General features: G+C 62.8%; 1 protein-coding gene across 11 annotated transcripts in view; it reads left to right on the forward strand.

Annotated features, from left to right (window-relative positions):
- The window catches only part of GRAMD1B (GRAM domain containing 1B), a 172,780-nt gene that overhangs the window by 53,890 nt on the left and 91,815 nt on the right, over window positions 1–27,075 (forward strand). Inside the window, exons 1-2 of one of the 11 annotated variants that reach the window (XM_036426003.2) lie at window positions 10,910–10,991; window positions 11,433–11,489. The exons of 8 other annotated variants lie outside the window; for them this stretch is intronic. Coding sequence is in view for 1 of the 3 variants with exons in the window: in XM_036425996.2 (XP_036281889.1) it covers window positions 26,497–26,519 (23 nt within the window). In the remaining 2 variants the exon portion in view is untranslated. 2 more of the 11 variants (XM_045577311.1, XM_036425996.2) reach the window with 2 other exon arrangements.

The raw sequence follows: 27,075 nt of genomic DNA on the forward strand, positions 1-27,075 counted from the left end.
CAGGCTGAGCCTGCACCCAGTGGGCAGCACCCAGCGGGCAGCGGGCAGCAGCAGCGGGCAGCGGGCAGTGGCAGCAGGCAGCGGGCAGCAGCAGTGGGCAGCGGGCAGCGGGCAGCGGGCAGCGGGCAGTGGGCAGCACCCAGCGGGCAGCGGGCAGTAGCAGCGGGCAGCAGCAGAGGGCAGCGGGCAGCAGCAGCGGGCAGCAGCAGCGGGCAGCGGGCAGCAGCAGCGGGCAGCAGCAGCGGGCAGCGGGCAGCAGCAGTGGGCAGTGGGCAGCAGCAGCGGGCAGCAGCAGCGGGCAGCAGCAGCGGGCAGCAGCAGCAGCAGCAGCAGCAGGCAGCGGGCAGCGGGCAGCGGGCAGCAGCAGCGGGCAGCGGGCAGCAGCAGCGGGCAGCGGGCAGCGGGCAGCGGGCAGTGGGCAGCGGGCAGCAGCAGCGGGCAGCGGGCAGCGGGCAGCGGGCAGCGGGCAGCGGGCAGTTGGGCAGCGGGCAGCAGCAGCGGGCAGCGGGCAGCGGGCAGCGGGCAGCGGGCAGCGGGCAGTGGGCAGCGGCAGCGGGCAGCGGGCAGCGGCAGCGGGCAGCGGGCAGCGGCAGCGGGCAGCGGCAGCGGGCAGCGGGCAGCGGGCAGCGCAGCGGCAGTGGGCAGCGGGCAGCGGGCAGCGGGCAGCGGGCAGCAGCAGCGGGCAGCAGCAGCGGGCAGCGGGCAGCGGGCAGCGGGCAGCAGCAGCAGAAGCGGGGCAGCAGAGCGGGCAGGGCAGCGGCAGCGGGCAGCGGGCAGCGCAGCGGGCAGCGGGCAGCAGCAGCGGGCAGTGGCAGGGCAGCGGGCAGCAGCAGCGGGCAGCAGCAGCGGGCAGTGGCAGCGGCAGCGGGCAGCGGCAGCGGGCAGCGGGCAGGCAGCAGCGGGCAGCAGCACGGGCAGCGGGCAGCAGCAGCGCAGGCAGCGGGCAGCAGCAGCGGGCAGACGGGCAGCACGCCGGGCAGTGGGCAGCGGGCAGCGGGCAGTTGGGCAGCGGGCAGTGGGCAGCGGGCAGGCAGCAAGCAGCGGGCAGTGGCAGCGGGCAGCAGCAGCGGGCAGCGGCAGCGGGCAGCGGGCAGCGGGCAGCAGCAGCAGCAGCGGGCAGCAGCAGCGGGCAGCGGGCAGCAGCAGCGGGCAGCGGCAGCGGGCAGCGGGCAGCGCCGCGGCAGCAGAAGCGGCAGCGTGCAGCAGCGGGCAGCGGCAGCGGCAGGCAGCGGCCAGCGGGCCAGCGGGCAAGCGGCAGCGGGCAAGCGGGCAGCAGCAGCGGGCCAGCGGCAGCCGGGCAGCGGGCAGCAGCAGCTGGCAGTGGATTGGCAGCGGGCAGCGGCAGCGGGCAGGCAGCAAGCAGCGGTCAGCGGGCAGTGGCAGCGGGCAGCGGGCAGCAGCAGCGGGCAGCGGGGGGCAGAACCGAAGCAAGGCGGGCAGCAGCAGCAGCAGCGGGCAAGCAGCAGCGGGGGCAGCGGGCAGCAGCAGCGGGCTAGTGGCAGCGGGCAGCGGGCAGCGGGCAGGCGGTGACGCAGCGGGCTTCTCCGGCCCGGTGGCGCTGGCGGCTCTGGGCTCTGTCCGCTGTGGTGGGGAGGGACATGAGGGACGGGGCACGCCCCAAAGGCCTGGTCTCGCACCCGCTCCGGGCTGTGCCGCTTTCACGGAATCCCGGCATCCTCTCGGCACAGCGGAGGTGACAGTGCTTCCGGAGTGGAGCTTGTGGGGTCAGATGCGATGGAATGGGAAGGGCCGCACAGGGTCTGACGGGGCCGTGGACGGACCTGGGCTCTAGGCCACAGGCACCGTGGGCTGCAGACCGCGGTGTGGATTGGCGGGAGGGAGCCCGTGAGGCGCCGTCGGTGACTCCTGGTCCGCCCCCACTCCCAGCTCCTCCATCTCAGCACCATCCGTGTCAGTCGTGTGTGCTTGCTGACGGGTTGTTGTCTATGTCCCCACCAGTCCCTAAACTCCAAAGAGCCGTCTCTGCTTTGGTCACTCCTGTGCAGCAGCACTGAGCACGGGGCCCGGCGCACAGCGGGCGCCCAGGGAGTGTTCGCTGAGTGAGCAGTGGGCACAGGAATGGCTGCGCCTCTGCCGTGGCTCTGGCACTGTGTGTGTGGGGGGGGGGGGCGCCTGTGGCTGCCCACGCCGAGGGCCCTCGCCAGCCCTCCGCCCCTGCGGGCTCCGACCGCGCCCTGGCCCTGGGCGGTGTGAGCGGGCGCCCGCCGGGTCCTCCTTCCTCCGACGCACATGTCATTGGCTCAGGGCGGGCTGAACACAGCCTTAAACCCGCAGGACCTGCCTCTGCAGTCAGAGTACTGCCCTCTCTTCCCCTAGGTCGTCTGATAGAGCTGTTACAACAGCCACACAATAGCCATCTGGTGTGAATGAGTCCACGTTGACCTATTCTGTTTGTTGTCTGCTTGGCAAAAATGTATTTTTGGTGAATCCGAGTAACGTGCCAAGCGATGAGGAAGCTGGGGAATCGCTGGCGGGGCTAACTGGGCCTTGGGGGAGACAGCGCGTGGGTGTGGGTTCAGAGGAGGGAGCCTCACGTCAGGCGGGCGAGGCTCTGGCTTGAGGCAGGCAGAGGACACATGGGCACCCCTCTCCCCCCCCCCTGCTGGGTGGGCAGATCCCTGCACCCGCCTCCCCCTTCCCTGCCGGGTGGGCAGCTCCCTGCACCCGCCTCCCCCTCCGCTGCCCAGGCAGCTCCCTTCCCGCTGGGCAGGCGGCCTCCCTGCCTCAGCAGAACGCCTGCAGGTGTGGCGTCACCTGCCCATTTCTCCTGTCACTGCACTTCTTGCTGGGAAAGAGGCTAATTCTAGCCCGGCAAAGGCGCTGCCCCTGCCAGGCACAGCGAGCAGGACAACTGGCAGGCGGGGCACATCTCGTCTCCCAGCTGCTCTGCTCTGCTCCTGCGGGAGCAGCGTCCTGCCTGCTGGGTGAGGGCGGCATGGGGGGCATTGCAGAGGCGTGGGAGTGAGGGAGGCATCGCAGAGGCACAGGGGTGGGGGGTGGGGGGCACCGCAGCCGGGCGTCCGCTCTGGGCTGAACCCCGCACCCTCGTCCTTGCAGCCGGAGGCCCAGGCCCGCGGGTTCTCTTCTCCGCACGCACCGACCCCACAGCTCACAGACGGGCTCTCCGCTCCGTCTGGGCGGCCAGCCTCCGGGAATGCGGAGCCGGCCCGGCAGCGAGACTCGGTGTGTGTTTATGGGGCACTGAGCGTCTGGTCCCTGTGCAGGCAGACACTTAGAGGATGAGGTGAAAGGAACACACGTTCTAACATCCTCTTCCTGCTCCTGCCCAGATAAAGCTCTGTGAGGAGGCTGGGCCCCGGGTGAGGCCGGGCCCCGGGTGGAGGCCGGGTCCTGGGAGGAGGCTGCACCCCAGGAGGAAGCTGGGCCTGACCTGGGACCCCACGTCGGGGCCTCTGCCGGACCCTCCAGGGACGCTGGTGTGAGTGCAGCATCTGCTTCCCTCCACTGTCTCTGGGAGCCGAGGTTCGCCGCAGCGGGAGCAGGGGGAGCTGGGAGGTGTGACGAGGTGAATCACGTCAGCTCAGCGGAGCCAGCACTGCGGCTGCTCGGTGCTTCCGTCTTCCTGTCCTCGGCGCCCGGCAGGGAGCGGCGGGCTCCTTCCCGCCTTCATTTCTCTCTGTGTGAGGGGAACTCCTCCAGCCGATAGAGAGAAACCGCTGGACCCGGAGCAGAGGGTTCTGGGCGAGGCAAGAGCCGCTGGGAGGGTGTGAGCCTGAGGAGTGAGCTCGTTCGTCCAATTTAGGTTGGACTTTAAAAATCTACACGAATAATAGAGGAATATGCAGATTGTCCACGACGCCATCGCAGTGACAGTAACAGTAACAACCAGCAGGCTGTGTGGGGTGACCAGGCCGGCAGGGGGTTAGTGAGGGATGACCAAATACTGAATTGCAGGCTGCGTGGGGCAACCAGGCCGACTGGGGGTGGGGGGCAGTAGGGGGCAGCCAGGCCTGCAGGAAAGACAGGGGTGACCAGGCCAGCGGAGGGGGCAATTAGGGGCAACCAGGTTGGCAGAGGGGGGCAGTAAAGGGCAACCAGCCCAGCGGGAAGGGGGGGCAGTTAGGGGCAACCAGGCCTGCAGGGGGGGGGGGCAGTTGGAGGCGACTAGCCTGGCAGGCAGTCGGACATTCCCCAAGGGGTCCCGGATTGGAGATGGTGCAGACTGAGCTGAACGGACCCCCCCTCCCCCCATGCACAAATTTTTATATGTTCTTATTGATTTTTATTGATTTCAGAGAGAAAGGGAGAGGGACAAAGAGATAGGAATATCAGTGATGAGAGAGAATCATTGATTGGCTGCCTCTTACATGCCCCCTACTGGGGATCAAGCCCACAACCCAGGCATGTGTCCTTGACTGGAATTGAACCTGGGACCCTTCAGTCCACAAGCTGACACTCTATCCACTGAGCCAAATAGGCTAGGGCAGTGTTTTTCAACCTTTTTTGGGCAAAGGCACACTTGTTTCATGAAAAAAATCACGAGGCACACCACCATTAGAAAATGTTAAAAAATTTAACTCTGTGCCTATATTGACTATATATAAAGTAATTCTCTTGAATAGGAATCAAATAAACACAAAGAAAGTATTTTATAATTACTTCATTATGAAATATTAAGTAAACAAAATAGTGAAAAATTATAAAATTCTTGTCTTGTCTGCACCTACGGCACACCAGGCAACATGTGCCGCGGAACAGCGGTTGAAAAACGATGGGCTAGGGCAGAGGTCGGCAAACTCATTAGTCAACAGAGCCAAATATCAATAGTACAGATTGAAATTTCTTTTGAGAGCCAAATTTTTTAAACTTAAACTATATAGGTAGGTACATTGTTATTAACTTAATTAGAGTACTCCTAAGCTGGCCTTTGCTAAAAACAAGGGGCCAAAGAGCCGCATGTGGCTCTCGAGCCGCAGTTTGCTGACCACTGGGCTAGGGCTATTTTTATTGATTTTTAGAGAGAGATAGAAGTATTGCTTGACTGCCTCCTGCGTGCCCCCTACTGGGGAGTGAGCCCACAACCTAGGCATATTGGGAATCGAACCAGCGACCTCTGGGTGCATAGATCGATGCTCAGCCACAGAGCCAAGCTGGGCAGGGCTGGACTTCTGAAACTCTTAGTTATTAATTTAGCTGCTTTGGGATCCACAAGTGAACAGTTTCACCTGCCCCCCTTCCTCCCCCTCGAAGTGACACGGCGCTGTCGCCTGCTTCCTGGTCTGGCCCTTAGCACCTGCCAAGAGAGTCTGTCCTCTCCCTGCAGCCGAGGCGGAGGCGAGGTAGGTCTGATCACGGAGCAGGCACCTCGGGAAGGGCTGGAGGGCTCGCCCTTTCTTCCCACTGCACGCTTCCTTCCTCAGCACCCACCGTGGCCGCCCGCCTTCCCGCGGACACTGCTGGGTGGGAAACTTGCTTGGGACGTTAACTGGGGTATATTTCAGTAAGAATCCTGTTACTACAGGAAACTGCTGCACATCTACAAATGAGAAGAGCCAGCCCAGACACAGCGCAGTGTACTTAGTCTGTGGCACAACTTCAGCGCCGAGGTATTATTTCTTATTGTCCTGTGCTAGTGGCCCCGCGCCTGAGATCACGTGAGACCCAGAACTGTGGAAATCATGCGAGACCCGGGGCCCCCGAGCCCCGGGGCAGCACAAGACCCAGAGTCCAGTCCCCGCCCACCGACGCACGCCTCACCACACACATAGCCTGCCCACCCGCGTGTGCCTCGCCGTGCTGCCGGGCACACAGCCCCCTGGTGACCGATCTTTGGTCGTTGTGGCGATACGACCACTGGGCTTTTATTATATATATAACGGAAGGGTGACATACAAATTGACCCTAATGGCGGGATGACCAGAACAACCACTCCACCAGTCACTATGAGGCGCACTGACCACCTCTTGGTCCATTTCCTCAGCCGGCAGACTCCGATTGGCCGATGACCAGCGGGAAACCAGGAGTGGGTGGCAGGCCAAAGCCCCCACCCCACCGGTCGCCCCCGCAGAGGGCGACCCGCAGCGGGGGCAGGGCCGGTGAACTGCCGACATCTCGGTCCCTTCCCCCAGCCATCATGCTCCAATCACCCGATGGTGAATGGGGAGCCAGGGATGGGTGGCAGTGAGGGGTGGGGCCAGCGGTGGGCCAGGCCTGGGACCATATCAGGCACACATTTCATGCACCAGGCCTCTAGTTAGGCATAATAACTGCTATTTTGAGGGCTTTGACACGCTCAGCGCTGTCCTACCTTATTTCGTCACAACAGCAGCCCCGGAGGGAAGTTACTCCGCCCCCTTTGCTAGGTGGACCTGTCACTCAGGGCGGCTCAGTCTGCAAGGCATCGGCCTCGGACTGGGTGCCCTCCTGCTCCTGCCTCTGCTGTGCGCGGCTCCCGTCGGACCTGTCCGTCGCATCCCAGGGGCATGTCCGCGTGGAGTTGACGACTCAGTCTCCCTTCTCCTTCCACTGCAGCTGGATCGCTTCCCTGATTCTCTCTGTGTCTCTTCCTTCTTCCTCTCGTTGTGGACTCCTTTCCTGTTCTTTGGTTCCCTTCCCCCACGTTTCCCTACATACACACACACACACACACACACACACACAGACCCCGGTATCCACACCGTCCCACCATGTCCGAAGGCAGACCCGCTGTGGTGCTCTTCCCCATTCCTCTCCGCCTTTTCTCACTCCGAGGACCGCCTTGCCTCGCTCTCCGGTCTGTGTCCCCCAGGCAAAGCGGGGGATGTGAGGGGAGCCATGTCCAGCCCCGAAAGCACGGGGCCTGAGCAGCACGTTCTTCATGCTCACGTCCCCAAAGAGCTGGCGGCTGCTGAGCACATGAGAATCACCTTCCAAACACTCTTTCACACACACAACAACGGAACACACATACACACACACACCTGCACACACGCACACTCTGCCCTTTTTCTCCTCGCCCACTCTCTCTTCCTTCTTCTTCCTTTCCCTCTCTCCTCTCAGGAGGAGCTGCCAGTTCAGTCTCCCGGGTGCGAGGCCACAGGTGACGGCTCCCGGGTCTCTGTGAGCCCTGGCCGTCCCGCTGCAGTCCGTAGCTCACAGGCGGCGCGCAGACACTGGGCAGAGGCCCTGACCCAGAGCCGCAGTCTCCGGACAGGCCAAGCAGGCCAGCCGCCATTCTGCGGGGGTCACCCATTCAGCGTGACCTGCCCTTCACCGGGACGCCGTCTCCCGCAGAGCAGACCGGAGGCTCTCGGACCCGGGTTTGAATCGGCATTGCCGGTTTGCCGCCGCAATGTGAGGCAGCAGCTGCAGGGTCCCGCCTGCACCGTCCTCAGGGACCGCCTCTGCTCCCCCCACACGGGGTCCCTCCGCAGGCAGCGGGCTCCCCTCCCTAGCCTGGTCCTCGCACAGCGGTGAGGGCTAGAAGGTAGCACTGAGGGGAAGCCTCGCGCCGAGCGGTGCCCGTGGAGGACACGGTGTTACAGCTGCTCTGTCGGATGACTGTCTGCACTGAGCGTGGGCCCAGATGGACGAGGAGAGGGAGTGCGGGGGAGGAGGAGGCACCTGTGCCGGGAGCCAGTGGGCAGAGGCGGCTCGCTGAGGAGCTGAGGGCCACTCCGAGCCTCTCCGTGGGCACCCCGCGCCGTCCGTCTGCCCTCGCCCTCGGCAGCACCTCTGTTCTGTCTTCTGGAATCATCTTGGACCCTGGGTGTCCTCTTCCCTCCTCGCTCATTAACGCCCAGCGTGTCCCGGCCGCCCCCCTGCCCTTCCAGGTGGTCTGCTCCGAGCGGCAGCGCTCAGGCTGTGTTCCAGAAGCTCAGTGAGCGGACGTGGCGCCCGGCGAGCGGACGTGGCGCCCAGCGAGCGGACGTGGGCGCCCGGCGAGTGGACATGGCGCCCGGTGAATGGACGTGGGTGCCCGGCGAGTGGACGTGGGCAGTCGGTGAATGGACGTGGCGCCCGGTGAGCGGACGTGGCACTCGGTCGTGGCACCCGGCGAGTGGACGTGGCGCTCGGTGAATGGACGTGGCGCTCGGTGAATGGACGTGGCGCCCGGTGAGCGGACGTGGCACTCGGTCGTGGCACCCGGCGAGCGGACGTGGCGCTCGGTGAATGGACGTGGCGCCCGGCGAGCGGACGTGGCGCTCAGTGAATGGACGTGGCGCCCGGTGAATGGACGTGGCGCCCGGTGAGCGGACGTGGGCGGTCGATGAATGGACGTGGCGCCCGGCGAGCGGACGTGGCACTCGGTCGTGGCACCCGGCGAGTGGACGTGGCGCTCGGTGAATGGACGTGGCGCCCGGCGAGCGGACGTGGCGCCCGGCGAGCGGACGTGGCTCCCGGTGAGCGGACGTGGTGAATGGACGTGTGCGTCTGGCCGAGCCGCTCCCGCTGGGGGAGCTGTTCCCGCTGCTCGTGTGGGGCTGGGACTCCATCCGCGTCCTGTGCTCGGTCCCGGGAGGCGGGAGGAGGCTCAGGAACGGGAGGCCGAGTTCTGTGTGGTTCTGACGAAACAGAACATCCTTGCTCCTGGGGCCAGCCTTCTGGTCTCCATCTGTCGGTGCGCGTGACTGTCAGCCCGGAGCCCAGAGGACAGCAGGCCGAGCAGCGGCCGGAGGCACGATTAGAGGCCCCAGCACAGGCCCAGGTGGGGGCGCCTCACCCCGTTGGGGTGTGTGTGTGTGTGTGTGTCGGGGGAATGCCTGTTTAGTACCAGCAACGCCTCTTACCCGGCGCAGGGGCAAGAAGCCAGCCACTGGCCTGCTGCTGCCCTGCTGCCCGCATCCTGCCCTTTCCGCGTGGGCTTGTGGGACCGGGCGCCGTGGCCAGCGCACCGGGACACGCGGGAGGTGTGCGTGTCCACGTGTCTGAAAAGAACGTGCGTCAGCAGCCAGGCCGCACAGCCTTGCTAGTCCTGCTAGTCCTGTCCTACTTCTCTGCCTACATAAAGTCAACGTGAGGGAGTCTTTCATGATTCTTTATTATTGTTTTTAATCCTCACTCGAGGACACTTATTCCATCGATTTTTAGGGAGCGTGGAAGAGAGAGGGAAAGACAGGGAAACATCCACGTGAGAGAAGCACATCGATCGGTTGCCTCCTGCACACGCCCCAACCAGGGCCCGGGCCAGGGAAGAAGCCTGCAGTCGAGGTACGTGCCCTTGATGGGAATCGAACCCGGACCCTTCGGTCCGCAGTCTGACACTCCATCAACTGAGTCACATTCAGCCAGGGCTCATGATTCTTTTCATTTATTTACTTATTTATGTATTTATTTTTAAGTATTTTTGTTGATTTCAGAGAGGAAGGGGGCGCAATAGAGAGAGAAAAACATCAATGATGACAGAATCATTGATTGGCTGCCTCCTGCACACCCCCTACTGGGGGGATGGATAGAGCCTCCAACCCGGGCATGTACCCTTGGCAGGAATTGAACCCGGGACCCTTTAGTCCTTAGGCTGACACTCTGTCCACTGAGTCAAACCAGGGCTCATGATTCTTTTTAAAAGCAGTTTCCATTGGACTCAGGTCTGCTAAATGTATGCACTGACCTGTGGATAGATAGGCCCTAGGCATTTCCCTATATTTGATCGTGTATTTTCTTATTTTAACTATAACTTTGCCATCTTTAAAAAGGGGCTACCAAAGGGAAACACCAGATTAACGAGATGTTATCCTCTCTGTGGTGATGGGCGCAGGGCTGGGACGGCTGTGGGGAGGGGAGTGTGGGATGTCAGAGGGAGTGATAGTCACTGGGTGGGACTGAAGCCTGAGCGTCATAGGGCTCTACTGTGCGACCTCGGGCTGGTCACTGCCCGCCCCTTCCACCTCAGACAATCACCTCTGAATGGGAAGCAGAACGGCCCCCACAGGGCCCCTTGGTTTTCAGTGAGGCAGTGAGTCTGAAATGCATTGTAATGAGGAGCGCCTGCAAACGGGAGTCCTGCTGCTGTGGTCCCTGTGACTCAGCTGGACACAGAGGCTGGGGAAGTAAGGGGGGGGGGGGGGCACGGCCTGCCTGTCAGTCTCAGGGAGCACTCTCCTGGCTTATGGTCCCCTGAGGGCGCTTCCTGGGGGAGCAGGTGAGAACCGGGGGAGCGGGAACAGCTAGGGAAGTGGAGGCGGCCAGTGAGGAGCACACCCTCATTGCTGCTGCTTTTACTCCACTTTCCTCAGTTCAGCCATTTGCCGGCGCCTGAGGCTCCAGGGGCCTGGGCTGGGCCTGGGGCGGGAGGGCGCTGGAGGGGCAGCAAGGGCGGGAGGCGCACCGCGAGCCCAGCCCAGGGTGGTGCCCGGCAGGGGGTGGTGCCAGGCAGGGGGCTGGGCTCGGGCGCCCAGAAGGCCGGTCTGCTTCTCCCCGGTCTGTCGGTCTGTCCTCTCTGACCGAGTGGGAGGAATAGTTCCGTGCTCCGGCCCGAAGGGGGAAGGGCGCACCTGTTGGCAGGTTTCGGGGCTAAGGGGGGCGCTGCTCTCCTGATTTTCGCGGTGGCAGCTCGGGCAGGCAGGGCTCAGAGCAGCGAACCCTCCGTGTTTCAGGGAGAAACAAGAACAGCTTGCTCCCTCTTCCCTGAGGGCTGGGTGCTCTGCCCCCGCCCCCGGCGGCTGTGCCCACGCCACCTGCCCCGGGGTCGGTCCATGGGCCGAGGGGAGCGGAGGCGCAGCTTGCACGGCGCGTCCTGCTGGGCCGGGCCCGGGGGATGAATGGGCGTATGAAGTCATCCCGCTCCTCCAATCAGCGGCGCGGAGAGCGGGCCGCACATCCCGCTCCCCCAATCGGCGGTGCGGAGAGCGGGCCGCACATCCCGCTCCTCCAATCGGCGGCGCGGAGAGCGGCCGCAGACCCGCCGCCGCCGCAGCATGTGTCCTCGGGCAGAGGCCCCGGCAGGGCTTGGGGAGCGGAGCGCAGTGGGGGTGCCAGCCGCCCGCTCCGGCTCCCCGGGAGGCCCCGGTCAGTGTGACAGTTCCCGGCAGGTGAGTGCCGCCCCTGCCCCTCACTCCGCGCCGCCCGCTCTGCCGCTCAGCTCCGCCCGCAGCCGCTCCTGCTCGTCCGAAGTCCGAGTGCCGCGCCTTCTTCTCGGGGTTCTCACGCCCGCCCCCCGCGGCCCGCCTCCCTCCTGCTGCGCCCAGCACCTCCTGCACAAGCTCCCTCTCCGGGGCCGCAGGCTGCTGACGGGAGGGCAGGTCTGCATCGCTGCCCTCGCCCAGCAGGGGGCGCCTGTGGAGCCCCACACACTGCTCCTGGGAGGAGGTCCCAGGCAGGGGAGCTGCCCCCGGCCCCGCCTCCCATGGGCATCCGTGGGGGCACCCGCAGACCCCCAACTGCCTGGGGACCCCCGCTCAGTCCTCTCCCTGACAGGGAGCCCCGGGGGGTGCTCCCTGGGGGCGTTTGTGACTCTGCCTTTTCTCCTGGAGGGGCCGCTCCGTAGCCAAGCGGAGACCATGGAGCCGGCCGACGTGGCGTCAGCAAAGGTAGGATGGAAGTGCTGCCGGCCGCACTGTGCGTAAGTGGCTTCGCTGCACCTCTGTCTTTGGCTCACTCCTCCCTCCTCCCCGCCCCCTCCGGCATGGGGAGTCCGCGCGAGGGGAGCGATGGGGCGGGAGGACCGAATGGGCGGGTGTGGCCGCCGCAGCGTGGCCTGGGCAGGCTCCGTGCCTTCTTCCCCTTGAGCTCCGCCTTTGTTCATTCCCCTCTGCCCCTCCTTTAGCTGCCCCTCTCCTTTACCTCCTTCTTCTTCCTCTGCCCCCCCCCCCACACACACACACACACACACTCCAGTGCTTCCTGTGGAGTCTCCACAGCCTTTCACCCTGTGTCCTCTCTCCCCTCTGACTGGGAGGAGGCCGGGCGGGTCGCTGTGCCTGGTCCTCCTGCCGCAGCAGGAGGCTTGTGAGGCGTCTGTCTCTGAGCGGTGGGTGCCCTGTCCTTCCCGCCCTCGGCTCCTCCGAGGCCCCAATGGGAGTCTGGCCCGGGCACCTCCTGGGATGGGACTAGGTGCTGTGTTGCGTGGACCCTACAGGCGTGCTAGAGGGCGTTCCCCAGATGGATTTCTAATCTCGCCTGAATCCTGATTGCAATTTGCAATCTGTTTTTCTGTGCATTTTTCCAAGCTGGGAATGGACAGGGGATCTAAGGAGCCGAGTGCGTGTGCGTGTGCGTGTGTGTGTGCGCGCGCGCGCGCGCGTGTAAGCCCCACCCCAGCCTCAGGCCCCGTACAGAAGAGGCAGGTTGTCCTTCCAGAATGCCTCGGCCCTGGCTTTGGGCCTTCCTTTTCGGCCAGGTGGTGGGTCTCCCTTCTCTCAGGATGGGAGATGGGACTCCAGGGCTCAGACTCCTGGAGCCGGTCGGGCATCCAGGCGACAGAGGGGCAGCTGTGCTGAGGGCGGCAGGCAGGAGTCACAGTGGTTAGGGCAGGTCGAGGGTCACGGACCTAGCCTGGCTCCTTTCTCCTGCCCCCACATGCTGTGTGACCCCATCCGGGTCACTTTGCCCCTCTGGGCTTCCGTCTCCTGCTCCGCACATGGTGACAACCACATGCATCTGCTGTTCTAACGAGCTTCGCTCTGTCACATGTGCCAGGAGCCGGAAGGAAAAACACAAACGAGAACAGCTCACTCCCCTGATTCACTCTCTCCCTCCTGCCTGGGTCCCAGCTCCCCTCGCTTCAGCACACAGTTGAGTGCCCTCTCTGGGTCTGTTTTTCTGCGCATTGGCAGTGCCAGGCGCTGTGCCCCTGGGCAGGGCGCCGAGGCAGCCAGGGCAGACACCTGGAGCTGAGCTTGCTTCGAGCTGCGGCTGCAGTGCTGCCCTCTGAGCCTAGTGCCATCTCTGCAGGCACACTGCCCCTGCACGCCTGCGCCCGGCGGCACCCATGTTCTGGGCGGTCTGGGACCGGCCAGGGCTGTCCCGGGAACAGAGGGGTGGGAGTCATCCGGTTGGTTCGGACACGGGTGCTCTGCCTGCGTCTGCATGAGGGTGGACAGGGAGGCGGCGTTTCTTCTTGGCCTTTGCACCCCTCTTGATTTTTGCAGCGAGAGGAAGGGAGAGGGAGAACAGAGAAGCATCGATGTCAGAGTGGTACAGGGTGGCCTAATCAGTGGGGACTCCCACCTGGGAGCTGGACCACTGAGGGAATCTGATTGGTCAGATCCGACGCCAGGGACCCTCAGCCTGGAACGCTTTTCCTCGCCTTCTCCGGCCCCAGCCCTTGGAGGGCGTGCAGTCCGGGTGTCTTCCCTGGGCCCGGACCCCTGGAGGCCCTGGGGTGGACGTCAGGGGAGGGTCCGAGAGCCGTGCTGTGCCTCTGGGTTTTTTCGGGCAGCTTGTCCCAACGGGGCTCCCACGCCATCTCCGTGACGTGACTGGACGCTCCCCTGAGGATGCTGCCCGCGCCCTGGCCAGGCGGCTCGGTGGGCTGGGTGTCCCGAGCACCGAAGTGTAGCCGGTGTGCAAGAGGCAGCCTCTCAATGTCCCACTCTCACTCCGATGTTTCTCTGTTCTCCCTCTCCCTTCTGCTCGCTGCAAAAATCAAGAAAAACGTATTTCTTAAAGAAGGACCTGTTTGCCTTTTGAGGCCAGGCACAGGGAGAGCCTGTGTGTGACGGCCGACAGGCTGGATCGCTGATAACGTGCAAAGGCAGTGGACGCTGAGCCAAAGCCTCATGGCGACTCCGTAAGCCCCTCGCGTGTGACCTGGGCATCACTCGTTAATGCCGACACGCATGTCCGTGCCCCCGCACCGCGGCCTTCCCCTTCATTCCCGGGGCGCCGTTTCCCTTCGTCCCGGGGAGCCGAGTCAGTTCCCCGGAGTGAAGCGCCGTTGGCAGGGTGGCCCTGGAGGAGGCGCCACCCGCGGAGGCGGTGCCAGCCCCCGCCGGGCTGTGGGCGAGGCTGTGCCTGGGACTCGGAGGCTGAGCTGAGCGGCCACTGCATCTCTGGGCCCCGCCTGTCCTGAGGCTGCAGTCAGACCGGCGTCTGATGGCTGCTGTGCCTGTGCGGACGCGTGGATGGCGAGCTGGGCCTGAGAGTTTCGTTTCAGCCTTGAGAGAGGGGGATGGCCTTCACTCACCCACTCCCGGCCAGCGACAGGGCGCAGAGAGGTCCCGTGGGTGCGCACGGTCACTGAGCGGGCGCTCGTGGGCTGGGGACACGGCAGGGCGCCCCGGAAGCCCGGCCATCGGGGCGGACGGCGCCCGGACGGCTGCGGGCTCTCCACAGGAAGTGGGGTTCCCTAGGAGAACTGCAGCCTGGGTGGGCTTGTCGGGTGGACCAAGGGGAGAGGCGCTGCCCCTTGCGGTGCTGTGAGCCGGCGGGAGGGGGATGCTGCGGACCCCGTGGGGCTGCTGTGAGGACGGAATGAGACACAGGTGTTCGCTGAGCAGCGGGCGGGAGGGCACGGCGGGAGGGCACGGCGGACCTCGCAGAGCCCAGGCCCAGCAGGCTGCTGGGCCCAGGCGGTGGAGGCACGTGGGGACAGGAGGAGCTGAAACTGAGTGGCCAGCAGGAGCGGGCACGCCGTGCAGCCTTGCACCGCGCCCGGCTGCGCAGAGGGGTGCTGGCACGTCCGAAAAGTGCTTGTCCAAGAGGAAAGGCAGGGAGGCCTGGGCACACTGGTTGGCATGCTCCTGGAAGAGTACCCCTGGCTGCAGAGTAGGCAGATAACTGATAATTTTATCATCTTGTGCCATCTTTGACACTGTTTTTTTGTGTTTTTTTTTTACATGTTTTGTCTATCTTTCCTATAGACTATAAGCTTTTTAAGGACAGGGGTTGTGTCTTTTTGCTTTTTTAGCCACAAAACCCTTAGCATCTAGCATATTAGCTGGTATGTGATGGATGCTCAGTTAATGTTTAGTGAATAAACAAATAGGAGAGGTAACTATACCTGCCCGCCTAAAGATTAGAATTGAAAGGCAGCTAAAGGTCGATAGCAGGAAGCCACCTGGAGTTATATTTGGGGAGCTGGAATGGACATGACTTTCTGCCCAATCACATCGGAGGTGGAAGCTTGTAGGCGGGGCTCCAGTGTCTGGCCCGGTGACAGGGCTGCTGGTGGGGCTGTTTGTGAGGGGCGCGGGGTCGCAGGGTCGCTGGTGGGGCTGTTTGTGAGGGGCCCGGGGTCGCAGGGTCGCTGGGGGTGATATTTGTGAGGGGCACGGGGTCTCAGGGTCGCTGGGGGTGATATTTGTGCCGGGCACAGGGTGATGGGGGCGCAGGGTCGCTGGGGGTGATATTTGTGCCGGGCACAGGGTGATGGGGGCGCAGGGTCGCTGGGGGTGATATTTGTGAGGGGCACGGGGTCGCAGGGTCGCTGGGGGTGATATTTGTGAGGGGCATGGGGTCGCAGGGTCACTGGTGGGGCTGTTTGTGAGGGGCACGGGGTCGCAGGGTCGCTGGGGGTGATATTTGTGACGGGCACAGGGTGACGGGGGCGCAGGGTCGCTGGTGGGGCTGTTTGCGAGGGGCCCGGGGTCGGGCAGAGGAGGTGTGCAGGGCAGCGGGGTTCCTCATTGAGGCTCCAGGGAAGGAAGGTGTCCGGGGACGGTGGGAATCGGGGTCTGAGGCCGGGGGTCTCGGTGATGGTACATGCTTGTTTGGGGAGCACAGGCGTGTTGAAGGCGTTGTTAAAGCACTCCAGGCTAGGTTCCTCACCTTATAACTGCACACGGGGTGGATGTTAGCTGGCTGCGCTGTGGGGGCCATTTTGCAATACACAGGTGACCCTTAACCATGTGGGGATCAGCGAGGCACACGCATCCCGCCCCCACAGCTGGCATCTGCATGTAACCTCACTCCCCCAGGGCCTGACTTCTAAAAAGCCTAATGCTGACAACATAGACCGCCAGTTAACACATTCGGTGTATGTTACATGTGTTACATACGGTGTCATATACTGTAAGAGACAGGAAATTGGTACAGTATTAAGAAAATCCTAAGAAAGAGAAAATACATTTACAGTAGTGTATGTATTTATCTTTAAAAATTCACGTATAAGTGGATTGCGCAGTTTAAGCCCATAGTGTGTGTGTGTATGTGTGTGTGTGTGTGTGTGTGTTCATACCGAATCACCATGCTGTGCACTTAAACTAACATAATGTGATATATGTCATATATAACATTAATGTCATGTTAAAAAGAGACTCAGTCAGGACCCTGCGACCGAGGGAGCACTCAGGAGCAGGCCCTGAGCTGCGGGAGCCCCATTCCGAGGCAGGCTGCCTCCCAGTGGAGTGGGAGGCACCGGCTGTGGGAGGTCACCGGCTGAGGGAGGTCACCGGCTGAGGGAGGTCAGTGGCTGTGGGGGGTCACAGGCTGTGGGGGGTCACAGGCTGTTGGGGGTCACGGGCTGTGGGAGGTCACCGGCTGTGGGGGGTCACGGGCTGTGGGAGGTCAGCGGCTGTGGGAGGTCACCGGCTGTGGGGGGTCACCGGCTGTGGGAGGTCACCGGCTGTGGGAGGTCACCGGCTGTGGGGGGTCACGGGCTGTGGGGGGTCACAGGCTGTGGGAGGTCACCGGCTGTGGGGGGTCAGCGGCTGTGAGAGGTCACAGGCTGTGGGAGGTCAGCGGCTGTGGGAGGTCACCGGCTGTGGGAGGTCATGGGCTGTGGGAGGTCACCGGCTGTGGGGGGTCACGGGCTGTGGGAGGTCACCGGCTGTGGGGGGTCACCGGCTGTGGGGGGTCACTGGCTGTGGGGGGTCACGGGCTGTGGGAGGTCACCGGCTGTGAGAGGTCAGCGGCTGTGGGAGGTCACCGGCTGTGGGAGGTCATGGGCTGTGGGAGGTCACCGGCTGTGGGGGGTCATGGGCTGTGGGAGGTCACCGGCTGTGGGAGGTCATGGGCTGTGGGAGGTCACCGGCTGTGGGAGGTCACCGGCTGTGGGGGGTCACGGGCTGTGGGGGGGTCACAGGCTGTGGGAGGTCACCGGCTGTGGGGTGTCACGGGCTGTGGGGGGTCACCGGCTGTGAGAGGTCAGCGGCTGTGGGAGGTCACTGGCGGTAGGAGATCAGCTGTGGTCACCAGCTCAGAGGCCTGCCTCATAGTGGAGTCTGCACATGTGTGGATTATGTAGACAAATTGGAAGAAGTTGGTAGACTGAAGCATAATTGCCAGATATTTATTTTACCTATAAAAGATAGCAAAACTAAAATATGAAGTTATCACCACCATTATTCATATTTAAATAATATTTTAACACAAAATGTAAAAGGACATGTTATTAAAAATTAAAAATTCAGGCCCTCGCCGGTTTGGCTCAGTTGGTAGGATGCTGGCCTGTGGACTGAAGGGTCCCGGGTTCGATTCCAGTCAAGGGCACATGCCCAGGTTGCGAGCTCCATCCCCAGTTGGAGGTGTGAGGAGGCACCTCATCACTGAGGTTTCTCTCTCTCTCCCTCTCTCTTCCTCTCTGAAGTCAATAAAAATACATATATATATATATATATATTTTTTTTTAATTCAGTCTATTTAGAGTTTGAAACGTGTCAGGTGGCCTTGCTGTTCCTAGCTGCTCACAGATGCAGGCAGGGCTTCACCTCGGGGCACACAGCACCATGCCCGAATCGGCCCGGTGGCGGGGACTTCGTACGGAGGGCACCTACCGGGCACCCCAGCCGCAGACACCCGCCTGAGCTCGGCGCAAGCAGGCCCGGCCCGGCTGTGCTGTGGGCCTGGTGCTGAGGATACTTTTGAGCCTTTTTCAGCCTTAAGGCGCTGCCGAGAAGCGGCCCGGAGGGTGGGCCGTGAGCCGTCAGACGGCTCCCTCCGCGCTCCGACCGTCGGCAGCGACAGGAGCAGCTGCGCTGACACCTGTCCTGCAGAGAGGACGTTCTTGCCTCCATGAAGGACGGTAAATAAATACTGGATCCTTGTTCTGGCTAACTTTTCTGTGTTGAGACCAGAGTACCGTACTTTCCGGCGTATGAGACGACCCCCCTAATTTTACAGTTAAAACATAGGTTTAGGCCTATATACGCTGTACAAGACTACCCCCCACTTCTGAGGCAACACCAGTTCTTTTTTTAATAGACCGCCTCTCTGACTCTGGCCAATCTGAGCAGGCTTTTTTTCGTTTCAAAAGTCGTCTTGTACGCCGGAAAATACGGTAATCAAAAATAATGGTCACAGACAAGTTTTGTGCCCTTAACCCCTGGCCATGCTCAGGGCTGCTGCCCTCATCCCCTTTCCCAGATGGAGCTGAGCCTGGGGGAGGAGGGACGTGCTCAGGGGCACACAGCTGCTCCGTGGGTCTGGACTCCAGGCTGACGTCAATGCCGGCTGAGCCGCACAGGCCCCGGGACCGGGTCCGCCTGGTCAGCCAGGAGCGCGGTGTTCCCAGCCGTCGTGTCCGCAGGCGGTTCCTCTGCCATACGGACTCCTGCGCGGCCTTGGCCAGGAGACGTGTCCGCGGCCGTTGTTCCGTGTGACTGAGCTGAGAGACAGGGCGCCCGTGGAGGGGAGTGAGGCACAGCAGCTGGCTGTGGTGCGGGGCTCCCCTCGAGAGAGCCTGGGTCCCCAGCACCCCGATTTCCTCCGGGATAGCAGGAGGAGCGGCGGGGCCGTGGAAACCCGCCCCCTCCCCTCTGCACGTCCTTAGCATGCGGGGCCTCGGCGTGTCCACACTCCTGCTGGCGGGTTCTCCGAGGGGCTGTCCCGTGGTCGGCAAACTGTGGCTCGCAAGCCACATGCGGCTCTTCCACAAAATTCCACGTGGGGGCACACACACACACACACTGCGATCGGAACTCCGCGGCCCATGCTCAGAAGCCGGTTTTCGGCCTGGGCGAGTCTATTTTGAAGAAGTGGTTCTAACGCTGAGCCACACGCAAGGGGCCCAAGGCCGCATGTGGCTCAAGAGCCGCAACTGGCCGACCACTGTCCTAGGGCCACCCTCCGTCTAGCAGCCGGCGCACTGTGACCCCGACAGCTGGCGGAGGAGACGGGGAGCAGCCCGGAGCTGTTTGGGGGTGAAGGGAAGGGAGGGTGGAGGCAGGGTGTCTCTCTGAGGTGCCCATTGCCAACAGCAGGGCCAGGGAACCAGTCCTCTTTCACGCCAAGAAGTCTCCGTGGAGAAGGAGCCAGAGAGAGCTCCGTGGGCTCGCGGGAGGGGAGGGAAGGGGAGGCAGTGCTCGGGCCCAGCTGACCGGAGGCGGCGGAGCGAGGGGGGCTCATGGCCCAGGCAAGGCTGGACCTTCGGCTGGCCTCCCCCAGCCTCCACCCCACCCCCGGGCCCGCTCCTGGCGGTGGGCGCTGCTTCCTGTTCCGGGGGGCCGTGCCGCCTCCCGTGCTGAGAAGCCCAGGGCCGGGCAGAGCCAGGCTGGGGAGCCCGCCGCCTCGTTCCTGTGGTGAAGCAGCCGGGGGAGGGACGGAGCCTCCGGGAGCTTGGCTGTGACCTTCCTCTGCTGTTGTTGCTGAAGAACATTCTGGATTAGCAGCTTGTGGGGGGGGGGGGGGGCCGAGAAGGCGGGGGCGGCCTGTCCTTGTCTGTAACTCGGCGCCCTCAGTGAGCCCGGCTCAGGCGGAGGAGCATTCTTGGGAAGAACAGACCCACCTGCTTCCCACACAGTCTGTCAGCCTCTCTGCTCGTGCTCTCCGCCTGCCCCTCCCCGCCCTCCCCCCCCCCCGCCCTCTCCCCCTCCCAGGAGCAGACCCTGGGAGGGGGGAGGACAGGGTGTGCAGGGGTCCCTAAGGGAGTGGGGGGGCGAGGAGGGCTCCCAGCTGGGGAGCTGACACAGACGCACAGACCAGAAGGCAAGGCCGATGCCTGCAGCTCACATGATCGCCCCAGAGCCAGTGACTAATGGTGGCAGAGGGTGGCGAGATGCCGCGGGGGAGGGGGGGCAGGGAGGCGGAGGAGCCCTGACCGGGAGCGCTGGCCGGCCGTGGCCATGGCCGTGGCCGTGGCCATCTGCCACCCTCGCTGCGGAGTTTGGAAGAGGGCTCTGGCTGGAGGACAGAGAGGAGGCGCTCCCTCCCCCACGCTCCTCGCTTCCTGACCTCCAAAACGCTCCTTAAATATAACACTCAGCGCCTGCCTGCCGCTCTGCGCTCCGCCCGAGCCTGGGCTCCGGCTCCCAGCGTGACTGCGGCGGCTCTGGCCCAGTTTGAGCGCTGCCGGCCCTGCCTCTCGGCCAGGAGCCGGGCGCAGGGGAGCGGCCGGGCCCGGGGCTGGAGACAGAAGCCGGCCTGCGGGATCCGCCTGATTTCTGTGCCTGCGCCACGTGTGTTCCCTGTGACTCCCCAAGGTCACGTGGTGGTGGGAGAGCACGTGGGCAGGTGATGCCCAGGACCCAGGCTGCCCAGCCCCTGCCTCGGGGAGGTGAAGGCACGCTTTTGCTGGATGAGGGGAGGAATCGCACCGGGTGGGGGATGGGAGGCCAGGAGAAGGTCAAAGCAGCTGAAATTGAAAAGGAACTTTCTCCGACTTTCATCCAAACCCGGTGACGTTCGGGAGAAACCATTGTCCCTGGAAGCTGGAGCCTGCAGACCGAACTGGTGTCAGCCAGACCGTGTTGGAGTGTCCGTGAGCGGGGGAGGCCAGTCCTGTGAGCTCAGACTTCTGAGAATGCAGATAATACAGAGCGTGGTCACAGCTGATCTTTCCACACCTCCACCGCCTCCGTGGGCTGCTCACACACCACGGAGGGTGAGGCAGGGGTCCCAGTGCCCGCACTTACTTTTAAATGGTTTCTGCTGCATGCGGCATCGATGCGCGATCATTTACAAAACGCCAAACGCGCGTCAGGCACGCTGCAAAACCAAGGGGCGACAAACAACATGCAGAAGGTGGCCATCCTGGTCCTCCCTGCCCCCCACTGACGGGGGAGTGTGATGCAGCCTGCACTGCGGCCTGGACATCCTACCTGTGCTGCCGACCCCCGGCCCCCCTCCAGAGGTGGCCACCTTCTGCCTGTTGACTTCGTCGCCCTTGGTTTTGCATTTTATGGGTCCAGGATGCAGTAGTCTCCCTTCTCCATTGGGGGGCGGGGAGCGGGGAGAGATGCCCAGGCCGTGGTCAGAGCTGACCTCTACAGATACCACCTCTTTCCTTGGAATACGTATTTCCATTTTACAGCTTCCCTGGTACATCCAGGTGACAGCATCGTTCCTCTTGCGGGTGGGACATTATTAAGTCAAATAAGGGCGACCTGAACACAGACTGTGCCGCTGTGGCAGGCGTGTGACACCGCGCGGCCCACGGGTGGGTGGCCCCGCGGTGTGGACCTGCCGGGCAAAGCACGAGTCATGTCCTGGGAGGATGAGAGCCGTGTAAACATATGAATTGTTTGGTTCTGGAATGTTCCATTTACTATTCTCCGACCCCAGTGGACCAAGGGTAACTGAAACCGCAGAAAGTGAAACTGTGCGTCAGGGGCTGCTGCGCTGATAGGGACCTAACACCTGTCTGTCTCACCACCACCAGGTGTGCGTGCTGCCCGTGGGTCACATCACACTCATTCGTCACTACTTTTCCGTGGGGGGGGGAGGGGGGTAGGACACACACACCGCTAGGTGTTCGGGGTGCAGTGTTCAGACATTCCTGCATGACACAGCAGTAGTTCTCCCAGGCGGTGGGACCAGTAAACTCTCCCTCTCCTCCCTCCCCGCCTTGGTTCTGTAAGGCGGATTTCCCCCCGGCAGCCGGGCGTGCGGTGGCTTCTCATCGGAGTTCTGAGTGCTAGTGAGGCCAGGCGCCTTTTTACGCCGTACTGACCATCTTCTCTCCTGAAAGCGCTTACTGACCATGTCTCTGTTTCTCCAACTGTTTCCTTTTTTCTTGATTTCCAGAATTTTAAAATACATTTTGGGAACAGTTCCTCTTTCGGTTACATACAGTCTGTCCCCCAAAATGTATACACACTCTAACGGCTGAGGGCTCAGCCTTGCAAACGGAAATGTGTCTTCATAAATGCTGCCTTTCTCATTACTCAGTGTGTGTACGCACTGGGGCGACACCTTGTATGTTACAAGTATTTTCTCCCAGAAAAGCCTCATCTTTTCTCTCTCTTCTCGATCAGTCGCGATGATTAGATGGCCTTCCTGGTCAGCCTCTCCTCCCGCCATTGCTCTCTGAGGATCGTTGGGTGGACAGTCAGGCAGGGAGAGCGGGGTGAGGGTCACTGTGATCACAGCCTGCCGGGGGAGGTGGTCTGTCCTCTGTGGTCCGTCACCCACCGCCAAGGCCGAGATGGCGGGTTCCTCCGAGGCCCTGGGCGGCGCGGGGTGCGTCTCTCCGTGTTTGTCCGGGCGGGGCTGGCCAGCAGGGGCTGCGGTGGAGAGCACCTCTCGCACCGTCACCCGGGCTCTGGGTGGTGGGGGTCCCACTGTTGTCCCTGAGGCGTGAGAAGCAAAGCACAGGGTCCCGCCTTCTGCAGACGCCTCTGGGAGGCCCCCCACAGGCCGCTCCTGGACTTCCCGGGTTTCCGTCCTCAAGCAGTCTGCGGCCTCCAGCTATTTCTTAGGGAGGTAATGTTTGGATAGCTCATCGCGAATTTTAAAAGATTATTTTTCTTCCTAAATGGCTCATCTGATCCAGCATTTCTAGTTGTTTATAGCAAGAAGGTCCATCAGGGTGTCTAACCTGCCATGTTGCCAGAAAATGGAAGACTTCGGAATTTAGCTCCCTCTTCCTAACGGGCGAATATCCAGCAGCAGTGGCTTGCAGAGCCCGGCAGGAGCAGGGCTGAGTGCACCCGCCCTGGGCAGCCTGGACTTAGTCCGGACCCAGGCTTACCTGCCTCGGAGCCCGTAAACCACAGCCGCCAGACTGCTCCGTGGAAAAAGGCAGGAGGGAGGAGACATCAGATGAGGACGGTGTCTTCATTTCTGTGGTCTCACTCCTATCCCCCAGGGAAGGACCGTGTCCTGTGCCCCTTAACGCCACGTTGAGGCTGTATTGAGTTTTTCTTTCTTTAAAAAAAATTGTTTTTATTGATTTCAGAGAAGAAGGGAAAAGGAGAGAGAGATAGAAACATCAGTAATGAGAATCATTGATCAGCTGCCTCCTGCACGTCCCCTACTGGGGATCGAGCCCACAACCAGGGCATGTACCCTTGACCGGAATCAAATCCGGGACCCTCCAGTCCCTAGACCGACGCTCTGTCCACTGAGCCGAACCAGCCAGGGCTGTGTTGAGTGTTTCGTTATGGACCACGGAGATGGAGCCAGGTCCTAGGGTTCCATGAAAGCCCTGGATTCGGAATCAAGAGCAAATGGGGTGCAAGGTGGATGAGTGTCTCTCCACCTGCTCAGCTCTTCTTCCTCTCTCCCTTCCGTGTTTCTCACATCACACCTCACACGCGCTCCTCAGGAACGGAGGAGGCAGCTGGCTTGCCATAGTCTCTGTCCTACCTGTTGCCTGGGGCCTTTTGTCCCGAGCATGAGCCCTCACCACGCGGCTTGTCCGGTAGAGAAGTGTCTTCGTCGGCACACATACGATGACACGCTCCAGGCCCGAGCTTGCAGCCCGCTGGCATTGGGTGTTAGGCAAATCAGGACACCACGCTCTTGTGGCTCAATTGGTTGAGCGACGTCCCTTGCACCAAAGACTAGATCAGATCAGATCAGATTAGCTTCCCGTCAGGGCTCTGCGCAGGGTGTGGGTTCCACTCACTGACGTTTGTTTCTCTCGCTCTCAAAAGAGAAAAAAAAAGTCAGTGAAAAATGTATTTGTAAGGAAGACCCACACTCTTCAGTTTTCAGCTGCATCCGCTGGTGAGGAAGGACAGGCACCACGTCCTGCTTTGGAGGCTCTGGAATGAGGTGATGCAGGTAAAACACTCAGTACGATGCCTGACAGGATACCTCCCAACAAAGCCCTCCTGAAGGAGACGCCCTTTCACTGGAACAGGCGGGACGTAAGCGCTGGACCCCTGCAGGCCTGTGTTTCTAAGGTGCCGCGCGGGAGCGCGGGTCCAGGGTCTGGGCGTCGCCTGTGCCGGCGCAGCTGGGGGCGGGATGAGAACGTCCTCACCCGCTGGGCATACCCCAGGGGACATTCCTCGGGGGCAGAGGGAGCCTTTTCCCGCCCAGGACTGTTGGGAAATTTATAACATCGTTTGTGGGCCATGCAAAATGCCCCACTTAAACACGGGCCTGCTGCCCGGGCAGCTGCTGCCCAGGGGTTGAGTGTCAGCCGGTGAACCAGGAGGCCCCTGTTCGAGTCCTGGTTCAGGCACAGGCCAGTGTGGGGAGGGCAGGAGACAGCCCATGGATGATTCTCCCTCATCATTGGTGTTTCTATCTCTCTCGCCCTCCTCCTTCCTCTCTGAAATCAATACAAATATATATATATTTTTTAAATGTAGCTTGTTCCGGCTACGTTGGTCAAACATTTAACACATCCCAATGCCTTGGCAGGGCCAGACCAAATGGTTTCATGGCCTTATATGGCCCCCATAGGTCGGACAATCCCCATCCCTGCTCTAGGGGCTGGGTCACGTGACCCGGGCGCGGGCGAGTGGCTTATCTAGGTCATAAAGGAGAACTCCGTGCACTTCTGGTATCTGTTGCATCTTTAGGAGGCCTGAGCTGGAAGTGGGGCCTGAGTGTCACACACAGAACCGCCGGTGCGTTAGAGTCTGAAAAGAATTTCACCGTTTTCTGATGCGGGGGCTGTGGATGGGGGGACACCACTGCTGGGGCTGCATCTTTGGAAGCTCCGGACGCCTTGCAGGGGTCTTCAAACTACTGCCCGCGGGCCACATGCGGCCTGCAGAGGAGTCTGATCCGGCCCGCCAGGTTTTTTGGGCAGTGAGCGCAGCCGAGGTGTTACAGTAGGAATTAGTAGTTCATATAGTCCGGCCCTCCAGCTCTCTGAGGGACCGTGATCTGGCCCCCACTTTAAAAAGTTTGAGGACGCCTGCCTTAAAGGGTATTTCTGCCGGACCAGACCGTCTGAACAGGGGAGAGGGACTGCGGGGTTTTAATTAGGTTTGAATAAGGTCACTCGCTTAGCGCTCGCTGTCGTGCCCCTGCTGTGTGCAAGCAGGGAGACCGCGCAGAGAGACCGCAGTCCGGCCATCTGAGAGGGGAGGCGGGGGATGAGCGAGGAGGGGCCGGCGCAGTGAGTGCTACCAGCTGGGACTTGCTCCAGGTTTTCTAGCGCGTGTTCCTGTGGAGGGTCCCGTGTCCACAGCAGCATGTGCCCTCTGTGGGCTGCTTCGGGGCGAGCTGCAGGGTGAAGGCTCATGTGGTTCAGTGGAAGGTCGCTATTTCACCGCTAATCTGCTCTTTGTTCCTCCTCGCCCATCCGCATTGCTGCCCCAGATGGGCAGTCATCTGGGGAGGGAGACAAAAGCAGCCAGTGGAGAGCGAGCGGGGCTGGCACCCGCCCTGGGCCCAGCCGGGGGCACGTTCACTCGGGGATCCTTTCCCTTTCCCACGCTGTGGTTTGAGTTGACTGTGCAGATCCAGTCCCTCCTCACCCCTCTGTCCTCCCTGATGCCGCCTGGCCGGGGTCTTCGGGAGCCGGCAGGGTGATGAGCTGTTAAGGCCCCCCACCCCCCAGGCTGGGCGGCCACCTTAACAGGACCTCTGGCCTCAGGCGACTGGGAGGGGCCCTGCTCTGCCCCATAAGCTGCTGCCTCACCGCACACCTCTGAGGTGGGGAGGTGATCTGGGTGGGAGGGGTGGGAGGGGAGGAGAGCTGTGACAGCTCAGCCGCAGTGGCGGCCCGCCTCGCTGGGAAAGGGTGCCGGTTCTGCTTTAGGTGGTCTGTGCTGCTCGCCTGCCTCTGACCCCAGACACACAGCACCAGCCTTCTGGTGGGCTCAGCCCGGGGGTCCCCGGGTTTGCTGAGGGCCTGGCTGAGGCCCCTCCTGCCCCCTCCTGCCTCCGTGATGCCCATGGAGGTGCCCCTCTTCAGAGAGTGCTGCCCCTCTCTTTCCTCGGGTCCCCGCAGTGCCCGCCCACCCTCTCCCGGACTCGGTCCGGCGGGAGACAAAGCGTGCGCTGTGTCTTTAAGTGGGCGGAAGTGGCTGGCAGTGCCGCCTGGGCGCTGCATTGATTAGGAGATTACATGGAGCTGCGGGAGCCCAGGGCGGAGCGAGGTGCCGCCTGGCCCAGGCTGCTGCCCGCGCCCAGGGCTCACCTCCGGCTCTGCCCGCAGGGTGAGCTGGCGTGAGGCGAGGGCGGGTGGGCCGGCCGCCCGGGGACAGCAACGCCCCGCAGATCAGATCGCAGCCCGCAGCCTCCCATCCTCCTCAGAGGCGGCAGCCGGCGGACGAGGACGGAGGACGGGCAGCCGCAGCCCCGCGGACTTAGGCAGCCGCCCTGCCCTTGGCCGAGGAGCCGGCCCGGGAAGCGGAGGAAGGGAGAGGCAGCGGTCCTGGCTGCCGCGCGCGCTGCTCGTCTTTCTGCCTCGCCACCTGGAATGCTACTCGGCGCTTCGTCGTCGTCTGCTCAGACATGTCCTGGGACCCCCGCCCGGGCCCGCACCAGGGATGCTGAGGCCCGGGCCGGCGGGCTGGCCTGACGGGGCCAATGAAAGGGTTCAAGCTGTCCTGGTGAGTGGAGGGGGCCCGCCTCTGCGCCTGGTCCTCGCAGCACCCAGACACCCTCCGGCGCCCCCGGCTGGCCCCGGGGGTCCAGGTGGGGCACACACTCCACAAAGTTGGTTCCCCTCCAGCTCAGCCAGCGCCGGCCAGCCTCTCCCGGGGCCTGGGACGTGGGGCAGGGGAGAGCACCAGCCGCAGCTCAGAGGGGTCTGACGTTGGGGCCGGGCTGGTGCCACGGAGGGGACGGTGACGATCGCTCGCTGTCAGGAGTCCTGTGTCCGCCGGCTGGAGGCGCAGGGCCCACTCCCCCCCTCCAGGGGTCTCTCCCCCTGCTCCCCGGGCACCTCCCCGGTGGGCAGCGGGCAGTCTCGGGCCATCGGGCTTCTCTCTAGCTCGCCTGGTGTCCGGAGGAGAGCGAGCCCCCCCACACACACCCTCTGCCCTGCGGGCTGTGCGGGTACCTCCTCCCAGCTGAACCTGGGTGTGCGCTGGGCTTGCTGCGCAGGGAGCTCCCTGCAGGGTGCGTCCTGCCTTCCTGAAGCCCAGACAGTCCAAGGCGGGGGGC

The sequence above is a fragment of the Pipistrellus kuhlii genome, unplaced genomic scaffold (genome assembly GCF_014108245.1).
Source record: "Pipistrellus kuhlii isolate mPipKuh1 unplaced genomic scaffold, mPipKuh1.p scaffold_m20_p_88, whole genome shotgun sequence".
Lineage (NCBI taxonomy): Eukaryota > Metazoa > Chordata > Mammalia > Chiroptera > Vespertilionidae > Pipistrellus > Pipistrellus kuhlii.